The sequence below is a fragment of the Fusarium mangiferae genome, assembly GCF_900044065.1.
Source record: "Fusarium mangiferae strain MRC7560 genome assembly, contig: FMAN_scaffold013, whole genome shotgun sequence".
NCBI lineage: Eukaryota > Fungi > Ascomycota > Sordariomycetes > Hypocreales > Nectriaceae > Fusarium > Fusarium mangiferae.
The window spans coordinates 1,121,731-1,133,352 of NW_024573933.1; the positions used below are offsets into that span (position 1 = coordinate 1,121,731).

The following is an 11,622-nucleotide window of genomic DNA, read 5'->3' on the forward strand; positions in this document are numbered from 1 at the left end:
CCAAGAGCTCCCGCGGGCGCCCACGCCGCAACATGTAAGATATATCCGTACTTCCTTGCTCCTTGTTTCTACGTCGACAGTTGTCCAGCTCGCAGTGGTTCAGGGACCTTTCAAGAGCCCACTTTGAGCTGGAAGCTCTTCACAGACGAACGACAACTCCGCCGTCATGGCCTGTACTATGAGCGCATAGCTTACTCACATTCTCCTATAGGAAGTTTGGCAAGCAGATCCAGAAGCGTCAGCTTGAGGTGCCCGAATATGCTGCCAGCTTTGTCAACTATAAGGCCCTGAAAAAGGTACGCCCATGTCATTCCCGCCGCTTAACCTTTCCGTTCCTGCCACCGAGAGCCCCGGCGTCCGTCCATCTACCGACTCCGCTGTCATCTCCCACGCTGCAGTGCTCGGTCCACTATCACTTTTTCCAAGGCCCTTACAATCCTTCCTCTTCCAGTTGCTCGGTCTGCATTTCTCAGCTCTGGTTGCCAGCTGGCTTCTAAGTTTCCTAGTCGTGTCCCTGCCCTTGCCCTTGCTGTTCCCACTGCTGTTCTGGGCTATCATTCTCCGAGTATATGCCCTGCTTCATTCGCAGACCCCATCGCCTTGGGTATGAAGTATTGCGCAGTGTGACAGTGACTGGCCAAAAGCAATTCCTTGTTTTCCATTCGCCCTCCCCTACACATCCACGTTTCTTCATCGCCACCATATTGCATTTCGACCAACTCTTGAGACTTCTTCCACTGACGCGCTGCCATGTAGCTCATCAAGAAGCTGTCTGCAACCCCTACCCTAACCTCGCAGAACGATGTTCTCCGCTCAGCCACCCCCGTGGATTCCCAGGCCGCTCTCCAGGCCAATAAAGCAACCTTCTTCTTCCAACTGGTAAGTTCACTCTGGTGTTACGTCTTCGTCATGAACATCCCGACATGGTTGCTAAATGAGGAACAGGAACGGGAACTCGACAAGGTCAACGCCTTCTATCTGCAGAAGGAAGCCGAGGTTTGTATCACGTCCGAAACATAGTAATGACACTTGAAACTAACATACCTTAGCTGAAAATCCGCCTCAAGACGCTACTTGACAAGAAGAAGGTGATACAGTCTCGTCATGGCGTCTCTCGGCGCTCAGCAAAGTTCACTACCCTCGAGGAAGGCTTCCAGCAGTTTGCCACCGACCTAAACAAACTCCAACAGTTTGTCGAGATCAACGGTACTGCTTTCTCAAAGATTCTCAAAAAGTGGGACAAGACATCAAAGTCCAAGACAAAGGAGCTCTACCTTTCAAGAGCCGTCGAAGTCCAGCCATTCTTCAATGCCACGGTAATAAGCGAGCTTTCTGATCAGGCCACCACAAGTCTACAAGAGCTTGGTGCTTGGTCGGATGGAATCCAAGTCAACTTTCAGTCAGGGCACGTGGTGACCTCGCAGCATTTCGTCGGTACTGATGAAGGGGACGCAGACACACTGCTACTTGATACTGTTATCACAGGAAATCTCGAGTCCCTGAAGGATCTTCTTCAACGGATGCGCTCCGCCAACGACACCGGAGATGGAGATAGCTCGTTGATGGAAAGGCTCACGCGGACCTTCTTGGCAGCCATCTCAGAAGCTCCACAGGAGTCCCTGCGAGTCCTACTCGATACAGGTCTCGTTGATCTCCACTCTTATGATGATATCAATGAGAGAAATTGCCTGCACCAAGCTGCCATCTATGGGAAGCAGTACGTCCTGGAGTGGGGCTTGTCGGTCAATGTTGTTGTGGATAGAACGGATGTCTACGGCCGGGTTCCTCTGCATTATGCCAGCCTTCACGGAAGGTTGGAAATGCTCAAGGTCCTCTTGGACGGTAAGTTGCTGAATAATATTTGCGCGTTGATTTACTTGGCTGACTACCGTGTAGCAAATCAAAAAACCATCGACCTCATTGACCACGACAACTTCACACCCTTGATTCACTCTATTATACACGGACATCTCGACTGCATCGAACTTCTCCTGGCTAGATCTGCACGTATAGACCCGTTCTCTGATTCCGATCATGTCCCCTTGAACCTCGCTTGCGAACATGGCTCGGTGGCCGTGGTTGAGATGCTGTTGAAGCATGGGGCCAAGATCTTGCCTGATGCTGAAGGCCTTTACCCTCAGCATCTTGTAGCGAGAGCTGGCCAAACCTCAGAACTGCTCCTGCTCCTCAAGCAATACGGCGCTGATCTCGACCAAATTGATAAACTTTATGGATGGACACCGCTGGTGCATTCTGCAAGCGAAGGCAATGTCGATTGTCTTCAAGCACTACTCAAGGTTGGGGTCGATGCAAGCATTGTGGATGAGAAGGACCTTCCAGCCATGTACTATGCTGCTTGGGAGGGACACCTTGCTTGTATGAAATTGCTAACCCCGTTCAACACACGCCCACGAGCCAGCCCCTTCATGGTGCAGCCTGCCTTGGGTCCTATGGATTCAAGTACTGCGCCTCTGCCCATGTCTCTTGACCCCGATGCGATCCCCGAACTCGAGCTTCCTCCACCAATCATCCCTCTGCGCCGATACGGACACAACTTCCTCGACACAAAGACAGTTGTTCAGATCTCCTTCGGGGAATTCGAGGAACAGCCCCTTGTCTTCTTCCAGGACGGAAAATACCCTGCGGCTCGCCTCACGATTTCTTCAAAAGTTTCAGATCTTATACCGAAGAATATCATTCTACCTTTCCAAGAAGACACTCGTATCGTATCTTTCCAGGTTGACAACTTGGATACTTTCAGCCTCGATATCGATGTGTTCCCCACATATGGCGCAAAGGTTATTGCCAAGACGGTCGCCCTATCAAGCATCTTCAAGGGATTACAGGGCTCTTCAGCATGTTGTTTGCCATTGTTTGATCCCCGCCTTCGCGCCATTGGCCAGATCAGCTTCACTGTGCAGGTCATCAAGCCATTCCAAGGGCAACCTCTGGAGATTACCGACTTTGAAACCTACTGGAAAGCAACAAGCCAATTCAATCAACCAACGAGCGCTATTGTAACTGGATCGAGTCTCTCTGGCGATTATGTAAGGCTCTTTGTTCAGTATACCAGTGACGGTGTCCCTGTGCTCTGGCCTAGATGGACAATAGCCTGCGGTGGCCTTGATATTCCTGTCTGCCGATTGACTCTGGAACAGTTCACTTCTATGACGATCAGGAGCAACAGTCGTGCAGAACTTCCCAATTTGAAAACCAAGTCAGCTGAAAGCATGGCTGAGGTCTATCACATCCTTGCGACGGCCGGCGTGACACTTCAGGAAGCACTTGCTTTACTCAACCCTGGAATGCATGTTAACCTCCAAGTACTGTACCCAACTCCCGAGGAAGAAAAAGCTTTCTCGCTTGGACCTGCTTTGGACGTCAACGTGTTTGTCGATTCAATCCTCACCATTGTGTTCGAGCATGCACGAACACAACGTGCACAGGCTCCTGATGTAGTCCGGTCGATTGTATTCAGCAGCTTCAGCCCTCGACTATGTACAGCCTTGAATTGGAAGCAGCCCAATTTCCCTGTTTTCTTGTGTAACGACTTAGGACGAGAGGAGACCTCAGGGCCCAGTGGAAGGCGCAGCACCTCTATTAAGGAGGTGGTGAGAATTGCCCAAAGCAATAACTTCATGGGATTAATATGCTATTCTCGACTACTGGTATGTTGAAACTGCTATTCTCTGCTATTGATAACCTGTTTGCTGACTGCCGATAGGATATGGTACCGGCACTGGTAGATGCTATCAAGTCTCATGGGCTGGCTTTGGTGACAGACAAGTCATCGGACTCACCGGATGCGAGCCCAATGACTGATCCTTTCCCTCGACCACCCAAGGGTGTCGATGGAGTTCTGAAAAGCCATGGTATTTTGCGTTTCAATGATTCGATAGACATGTAGGTGGCTGTAATGAGAAATGCCCGAATAACGACTGAAATGGCCGGGACGGATAGAAAAAGAGGGATCTGAAGACATGGGTTGATCGGATAGAATTATTCATCACTGTGTATTTGCACTTGTTATACCAACTTAACTAAATGCTTGATTATTATGATTAGGCACCTTTGTAGTCATACTTGAGTGACGACAACTCCTTCTCGGGGTCAACACTGCCCATGACCATCTTTGACACCAGGATAATACCATAGACCACCAAGGGCAGGTATCCCATTCCGGGCCACACGGCTTCACTTTTTGTTCTGCCTATTGCCCAGGCCATCAAAATCAAAACTAGGCCGAGGCCCAAATTTAGATAGGGCAGATAAGTTTCGAGCGGCGACCTTCTTTCGATGTAACTGAACGAACTCCTGCGTTGTCGTGGCCTCCCACGAGGAACATACGGCACATCGTCTACCTCGTCCTCATCATCATCGTCAAACACACCGGGAGACTCCCTCGTTGATAATGATGGTGGGCGAGTGGGTCGTGGAGTCTTAGGCTTTGCCCAGGTATCAAGGAATGGAATTCCTGATGATGCTGGTGGTTGGTGATGAAGCAGATAGGCCGTAGAAAAGAGAGAGGTTAGGCTTAGAAGAGCGAGAAGTGCTGTAGGAGGGTTGATGAGAGCGGGAAGATAGGGGATGGTCGCCAGAAGGGGTATGGCGAGGAGGAACCGGCGAAACTGAATATCTCGAGCGGCGTTTTCCGCTGCGAGCTGATTGATGTAGTCTTCTTGTTCTTAGAGTAGTGTTAGATGTTTATTTTTTGGTACTTTGTCAAGACTGCCATGGTATACCTTGTTCATCCAAGGCTTCAGGCTGTGAGTCTGTAGAGTCTTCCTCTGGATAGTGAAATGTGCGCCTCAAACGGGCTGTCGTTCCCTGATACGCAGGCATGATAAAGTCGCTAAGATCCGATGAAAGACTTGAACTGAGGAGAAAATATATAGAGCATTAGAATAAGGAACAGTTGAGGCCAGGTTGTTGATGTAAGAGTCTGTCTTTCGTCAGTCACATGGTTAAACTGTCCACGAGGTTGAAGTGAGGCTCAGCCTTATGACGCCACACCGGCCCTTGCCCCACCTCGAGCAAGCAACATCGGATCGGCGTCCGGCAGCAAAATTTCGCCGATATCGAGCAATTGAATTGAGCCTCAGCTGATCAACTCCCATTCAGTTGGTCACCAGAATCTAAGCGCAAAATCACCATGTCGCAACAACTAGCGCTACCTAGGATCGTCCGACGACGCTTGGCGGCTGTTCTCAAGTCAAGAACTGTCACATTGAGACCAGCGCAGAGAAGATGGATGACTCCCGCGCCGAAGCCTGGAGATGGGCCCATGATGTCGAGGAGGGCGGACCGAGAGCTTCCAGGTACGGACAATTGAGACTCGATAAGCCATTGAATCAGACTGACATTGGTGACTGTGTAGATGTAGCTGATGTCACATTCCGCTGGCGCCGTACTTTCCCCATCTTCCTCCTCATCGTGGCCGCTTCATCAGTCGCCATCTTCAACTACCAAAAGATGTCCTCACCCGTCGTCTCCTCGACACTCTACGCTCTACGGACCAACCAAGAGGCTCGCGATCTCCTAGGTGACGAGATCTACTTCAAGCACCAAATCCCCTGGATCCATGGCGAGATGAACCAGCTTCACGGCCGTATCGATATCTGGTTCTCGGTACGAGGCACAAAGGGCGAGGGTGTTATGCGCTTTGCTAGCAACAGACCTACCAGCAAGGGATTCTTCTCAACTACAGAGTGGAGTCTTACCATGAGCGATGGTACGAGATTGGACCTCTTGGATAATGGTGACCCTTTCAAGGCGCTCATCGGAGGTGGTGAGGATCTTCCTGCTGTGGAGGAAGATGCTCCTACAAGAGGATTCCGAAAGCAGGTCGAATACAAGTGAGGCATGATGGGTAACTCAAAGGGAACATGGGAGGCGAGCATTGTTGTTAAAATGAATTTGATAACCCTGGGTACTCCGGTTGTAGTCGAATCTGTACAGTAGATGGTGTGTGTGTGTGTATAATGCAAAAAGCCCGCTTATGATCTCTCCCATTTTATCATACGTAGTACAAAGTCCCTCTAACAATCCACGGTAAAAGTCATTAATCTTGAAGCTGCGCCGTTTCTCTCTCGTTCTTCAGCTGAAGATGCCTCTCCCGGGCTTCTTGGAGCTTAACCTCATGATCGGGGTTGCGCTCCAATAGAGTAGCCAAAGCAGCCTCACGATGAGGTTGAGGAGGAGCCTTTCGCTTCTTGGCGTCTTGAAGACGAACAACACGACCCTTGGGACCGGCAATAGGTCCACCGACTAGCACAATACCCAAGTCGTTATCCACCATCATGACCTTGAGGTTCTGCACTGTGACGAATTCGTTACCCATACGACCAGGCATCTTCTTGCCGGGCATGACACGACTACCGCTGCCCTGAGAAGGACCCGTTGTACCGATTGTTCGATGGTTCTTGGAGTTACCGTGCGAAGCTTCCTGACCGGAGAAGCCGTGGCGTTTCATACCACCAGCGAAACCCATACCCCGCGATCGGCCCTTGACATCGACGTACTGGCCCTTCTTGAACCAGTCGGGAAGAATTTGAACACCAACAGGAAGAAGACCAGACTCGTTTCGGACCTTGAACTCGGCGAGCTCAGCCTTGGGTGCAATGCCCTTGGCCTCGTAGTAACCCAGCAGTGGGCTTGTGACGTTTCGACCATCACGCGAGCCCGCACCAATCTGCACAGCCCAGTAACCGTTCTTCTGCCGGGTCTTGTTGGCGACGACCTGGACCTGATCGAGCTGCAGCACAGTACAAGGCACACGGGTCTTTCCAACAAACACACTGGTCATGCCCTTCTTGGTAGCAAGGACACCCGAGCGCAGAGGCGTGGTATTCTCCCGACGCTTCAGCGCGGCAGCAGGACCACTCGTGAGGGCAGGAAGACCGGAAGAAGGCTGGTTGAATCGCTTGTGCTTGCTGCGAGGAGGAGCCGTGGTCCATCCATACTTGACACCGCGGGTAGCTGTGAGCGGGAGGAGGAGAGGCCGGGCGGCGACGGCGCAGGGCCGTGGGAGGGCCAGGCGAATTGGCAGACGGGGAGGCATTTTTTGAAGGCGGCGTGTCGACGGCGGCGGTGACGCTGTCGAGAAGAGCAATTGGGCCGCCGTGGGTGGGATATTGAGGGCGATGGGTCGGATCGGTTGATAGTGGTGAAAGATTTTGGGTGAGGTTGAGATACTGGAGAGCTTTTGCAGCACCCGGAGAATTCCCGGCTAGCATTGGCTGTAGTGAAAAGGCACGACATTCAAGACGAGAGATGGACGCTATGAAATAGTTTAAACGAAGAGGTTTAAATTGATCTTGTATTTGATAGTTTATGAGACTTTACTATCTAGTCTCTCTATTTATTCTTTTTTTGTTGTTGGTGAACACTGTCGATGACCTTGATCCTCTCTAAATTCCAGGACCCCTCCCTCCAATACCACTCCCCATCTGATTCACACTCGTGCCCTTGAGTTTATGATCTCCCGGGTTCGCAGCAGCCTCGTAGATGATATTCGCAGGCGCTCGGCCAAGTTGAGTCCATTCGCCCTTGAAACCGATGTACGAGATACGGGTCACATCCTCATCACCGTCGCCAAAGTTGTCCGCAAAGAAGAGCACCAGCCGCTGCACTTTTCCAAACAGGGCTCTCTTCACGGGAATCTCTTGCACATCGCTTGTCTGGGAGAGCTCGAGAGTCTGAATAGGGTCTGACTCCTCGGCGGCTGCAAAGTCGAGGTTGTCTCGGTTGATGAAGAGATGGAGGGTTTTGGGGGCTGAGGCTGAGGGGGATGTGCGGATGAGGATGGAGTGAAGCTTGATTTGGGCCGTGAATCTGATACAATTTAGTAAAAGAATTGTACATAAGATCTATTGGTACTTACGGCACTGTCATGAGAAGCTGCTCATCAACATCGCTCTCTAGCTCAGGCTCAACGCTGAGCCTCTCTTGCCACGTCTTCTTGACAATTTTCTGACCAGCATCTCGCTGGGCTTCATTCAAAGTGACAATGTGATCAAAGTTGATTTGACTGTAGAGTGAGAACTGCACAGCTGGTGTGATGTCGTCGGAGTGATCATGCTCATGGTCGTGGTCGTGGCCATGACCAGAATGTTCATCATGGCAGTGAGACATGATGCTAGATTGATCTGAATAGTCCTACAGTGAGTAACTCGTAGAAGCCGCTCGTTTTGTGGATTTTGAGTCAAGCTCGTGGTGATGGTTGAGTTGATGATGTTGGTTGTAAGTCAAGTGAACCATTAACAATTGGGGATGACGTTTTAGCACTGGGTCCCCTACATAAGCGCCCAAGCCTGAATATCATGAACATTAATAACAGACTCAAGGTCGCACGATCCGAACAACAGTTGGAAGCAACCAATCTTCATGATTTCCTGACTAGCAATTAAATAATAGCAATTATATATGTCATGTATATCATCAATAACCCTGAATGTATAGCCAATACGCCGGTAATCTGGTTCGCTTGCTTCATCTAAATCCACTCTTCCTCTTATTCTTCTTCGCCTTCTTCCTATCCCCGAAGATGCCCGATACAGGCTGGCTCATAGCAAACGAGGGCCCAAAGAGCCCTTGACTCTGTGAAGACGAAGGTATGCCTTGCTGACTCGACATGGTTTGAGGCGTGGGAGCAACAGATATCGGCGGCAGTGCCATGGGCTCTTCTCTCCGAGGACGCATCGGCGAAGACATGGGGTTGCCCGCTGTAGTTCGCACCGAAGTCCTGACGGCCTTGGGGTCTCTGCCCTCTCTCATAAACGGTGGTAGTTTGTACTTGTCGTTCTGGGCCTTGCGCTTGTTTTCGATCCTTTGCAGTCGTGACCTTGCGTCGTCAAACTTCCTATCGGTAGCAACGGCAACACTAGATATGTAGTCATCTGTGCTGATACCACGCTCAGTGGGCCAGTATGACAGCACGTTAGACGGTTTGGCATTTTCCATCTTGTCCAATCTCAATGATGGTGCGAGGAGCTGTAGTCGCCTGATCGCTGCATCATCGGCACTGTTTGGTGTCGCAACGAGAGGTGATGAAGGAATTCCACCTTCTGATGATTGCGATGGCTTGTTTCGAACTACACTCGACTGAGTGGGCTGAGCTCGTCCATCTTCCTCCTGGCTTGCCGGCCGTAGAAGAGGCACATCTTGAACCATGACTCCGGCTGTTGCCAGAAACATATCCTTAGCTAGGTCTGCGATCCATCCCCTTATTATTTCCTCCTCTTGCTGGGGTATTCTTCCTTCCAGCGGATCAAGCCAAAGGTCAACGTATGTTTGGTTAAGATGCGACAAGCTGACGAGTTCTCGAATCCACTCCTGCGAAGTCTGTCTTCCGAGTTGCGTCACGACTGTTTGTCCATCACCACCTGCAAACAAATCGAGCATATCGGGTTGTCTTTCGTGAAAACCATTTCGTAAGTCCATTGGACCAAGCTCGTCGCCGATTTCCTTCCAAGTTTTTAGGGGCAGTCTCCCTTCAGCCACCCCCTCAGTGATGTTCTCTTGGATAGCTGAAAGCAAGGCGGGCGGTATATCATGAACGCTGTCTGAAATAGCCAGCAACGTCTTCTGAAGGGAACGGCACAAGCCATCCAGGTTCAAGCTTACAGGGCCCAAGACTGCAGATGCTCTGCTCTTTATCTCGTCGAGGTCCTTGGATCGATTGTTATGTTTTACCACATGTTTGATGTTGTCATCAGCCATGCCTTCGGGAAGCACAAACGTGCTGCCCATATGTCTAATGAACTGTTTTCGTTTCTTCTTCCAGCGCTGCGCTTCGTCTGACTTGTTGCGACCAACCCGCCCACTAGGTAACGTAATCTGCATATTGCGATCTTTGACTGAGACACAGATGCAGTATTGCACACCCAAATTCTTGCTCAGGATGCTGCCTTGGTAGAACTGAACTCCTGCACGGTAATAATCGGCCCCAAAGCCAGACGAGGCGTCCCCATCCCGCGTGAGCTTGACCGGATGGATTTCGAGTGATTGAATATCACCACTGGCCGATCCAGCATTTTGAGGAAGAGTAAGTGTGTCACGATGCCAATAAGGAAGGCCGCTTGACTTTGACTGTCCGAACCAGTAGGTTTGAAGTTGTCTATGAGTCGGAGAAAAGACGAACACCATAGCAGTCTCTTGTCCACCTTCTGAAGTAAGGCATGTTGTCATTCGCAATCCTTCTCTGTCCAACAAACGAGGGCAGGATATCAGAATAGTCGGGGTTGGTCCTACATCCTCCTCCAGCGTGCCTTTCGCAAATAAGTCAATCCAGTAAATGGTGCGCATGGTTAAGACGAATATGTGATTCTGGTTGGCTGGGCTGACTCTGATGTCAAGGATTGCATCAGGCTTGGACTTTGGACGAGCCAACAACGATAGCCGAGGCAGAGCTATGTGCGACACGAGATCGATGACCTCGTACTTTTCCCTGTTCCAGATCAGTAGATGACTGGATCGTTGCGCGGGTCCTTTAAAGTCATCAGAGCTTTGTGAACCATCTTCCCAGAAACTGTCCACTTTGGCTGTGCCGACAAATAGAACCCCGTGCTTTTCAGCGGGATGCTCTGTCGTCGAGGGCAATTCGTTCAATAATCCATCCGAGATATGTCCGCACGAGTAAGGTAGAAGTCGTGTTTTCAGCTTGTTTCCCCCTAAGATGTCCCATATGGACCAATATCCGCATTCGTCAATGATGGCGATCTGTGGGAGCAGGCCCTTAGAATTTGGATTGAATGCGACATCTACCTGCGCGTTACCGCCAGTCGACTTATGGGAGATGGTCAGGATCGGGTTAGGATCGATTCGCGACAGCCGTGGTTGATGAATGTCGGAATCGGAAGCGGACGATTGAGCCACTGGAACCTTGTGATACTCTGGATGGAGAATGGTGGTCGAAGTTTGCTTTTGAACGATGAGCCAACGAATGGAATCATATCGTGTGAGACTGGTCGCGAATTTGACTTGAGAGATTGGCAGACCATCGCTGGCCCAAATGGCCTCTTCCTCGGGATCATCGGGGTCTATCACAGAAGGCTGAAGAGTCGTGCGCTTGTCATTTCCCCATTTCCATTTCGATTGATCGATCCGAGCCAGTCTAAGTAGCTCTCCTGACTCTCCCGTAGCAGCCGCAAGCATGGGTGATCCAGTGATTCTCGAATGATCCGACACATTCGTCATTTGGCCGATAGCAAGCAACGGTTGATCGCTAACTTCTCCCTCGACCTTTGAGTAGCGACTCATGTTCTCCTGGAGAAGCTCGGACAGCGCTGAGTTACCCATGAAGGCTTCGGGATGAGCCTGGAGAAGCCATCGCTTTTGTACTCTCCTTTCCTGCCACAGGTTGGACGAGATCTCTGGAGAAGGGGTTTTTGAAGGCGGGTACAACTCCGCTGAAGATCCAACAACCTTGAAATGTGGCGCTAGACATCTTTGTCAATATTGCGATGCGCGCAAGGGATTGTATAGAAACTCACCTTCAGCAGTTACGCGACTGGAGTGAAAAGTCCCAGGTTGCGTTGTCGCATTCTCAGGTGGTATATAAGTAAGACTTCCTACGTGACCGTGGATCAGGTCCGTAAGTCGCCTGGTCTCAGCCATTTGGCC

At 50.6% G+C, this 11,622-nt stretch overlaps 6 protein-coding genes across 6 annotated transcripts; 2 read left to right on the plus strand and 4 right to left on the minus strand.

Moving 5' to 3' along the window:
- Nucleotides 1–32: 32 nt before the first annotated feature.
- On the plus strand, nt 33–3,907 carry FMAN_00360 (putative Nuc-2 protein; the record flags this gene model as incomplete). The annotated part of the gene is made up of 7 exons (XM_041822202.1): nt 33–34; nt 212–296; nt 757–879; nt 946–996; nt 1,050–1,842; nt 1,897–3,668; nt 3,725–3,907. Coding segments are annotated over 7 exons (3,009 nt in total).
- A 154-nt stretch (nt 3,908–4,061) lies between these two features.
- FMAN_00361 (uncharacterized protein) lies at nt 4,062–4,842 on the minus strand (the record flags this gene model as incomplete). The annotated part of the gene is made up of 2 exons (XM_041822203.1): nt 4,062–4,684; nt 4,743–4,842. The coding sequence occupies 2 exons, from the start codon at nt 4,840–4,842 to the stop codon at nt 4,062–4,064; spliced, it is 723 nt and encodes a 240-aa protein (XP_041687906.1).
- A 310-nt stretch (nt 4,843–5,152) lies between these two features.
- On the plus strand, nt 5,153–5,859 carry FMAN_00362 (uncharacterized protein; the record flags this gene model as incomplete). The annotated part of the gene is made up of 2 exons (XM_041822204.1): nt 5,153–5,318; nt 5,378–5,859. The coding sequence occupies 2 exons, from the start codon at nt 5,153–5,155 to the stop codon at nt 5,857–5,859; spliced, it is 648 nt and encodes a 215-aa protein (XP_041687907.1).
- Nucleotides 5,860–6,061: 202 nt separating this feature from the next.
- FMAN_00363 (uncharacterized protein) lies at nt 6,062–7,060 on the minus strand (the record flags this gene model as incomplete). The annotated part of the gene is made up of 1 exon (XM_041822205.1): nt 6,062–7,060. One exon carries the CDS (start codon nt 7,058–7,060, stop codon nt 6,062–6,064), a length of 999 nt encoding a protein of 332 aa, XP_041687908.1.
- A 349-nt stretch (nt 7,061–7,409) lies between these two features.
- Nucleotides 7,410–8,133, minus strand: FMAN_00364 (uncharacterized protein; the record flags this gene model as incomplete). The annotated part of the gene is made up of 2 exons (XM_041822206.1): nt 7,410–7,833; nt 7,883–8,133. 2 exons carry the CDS (start codon nt 8,131–8,133, stop codon nt 7,410–7,412), a joined length of 675 nt encoding a protein of 224 aa, XP_041687909.1.
- Nucleotides 8,134–8,490: 357 nt separating this feature from the next.
- Nucleotides 8,491–11,616, minus strand: FMAN_00365 (uncharacterized protein; the record flags this gene model as incomplete). Its single annotated transcript, XM_041822207.1, has 2 exons — nt 8,491–11,438; nt 11,493–11,616. The coding sequence occupies 2 exons, from the start codon at nt 11,614–11,616 to the stop codon at nt 8,491–8,493; spliced, it is 3,072 nt and encodes a 1,023-aa protein (XP_041687910.1).
- Between the last annotated feature and the right edge of the window lie 6 nt (nt 11,617–11,622).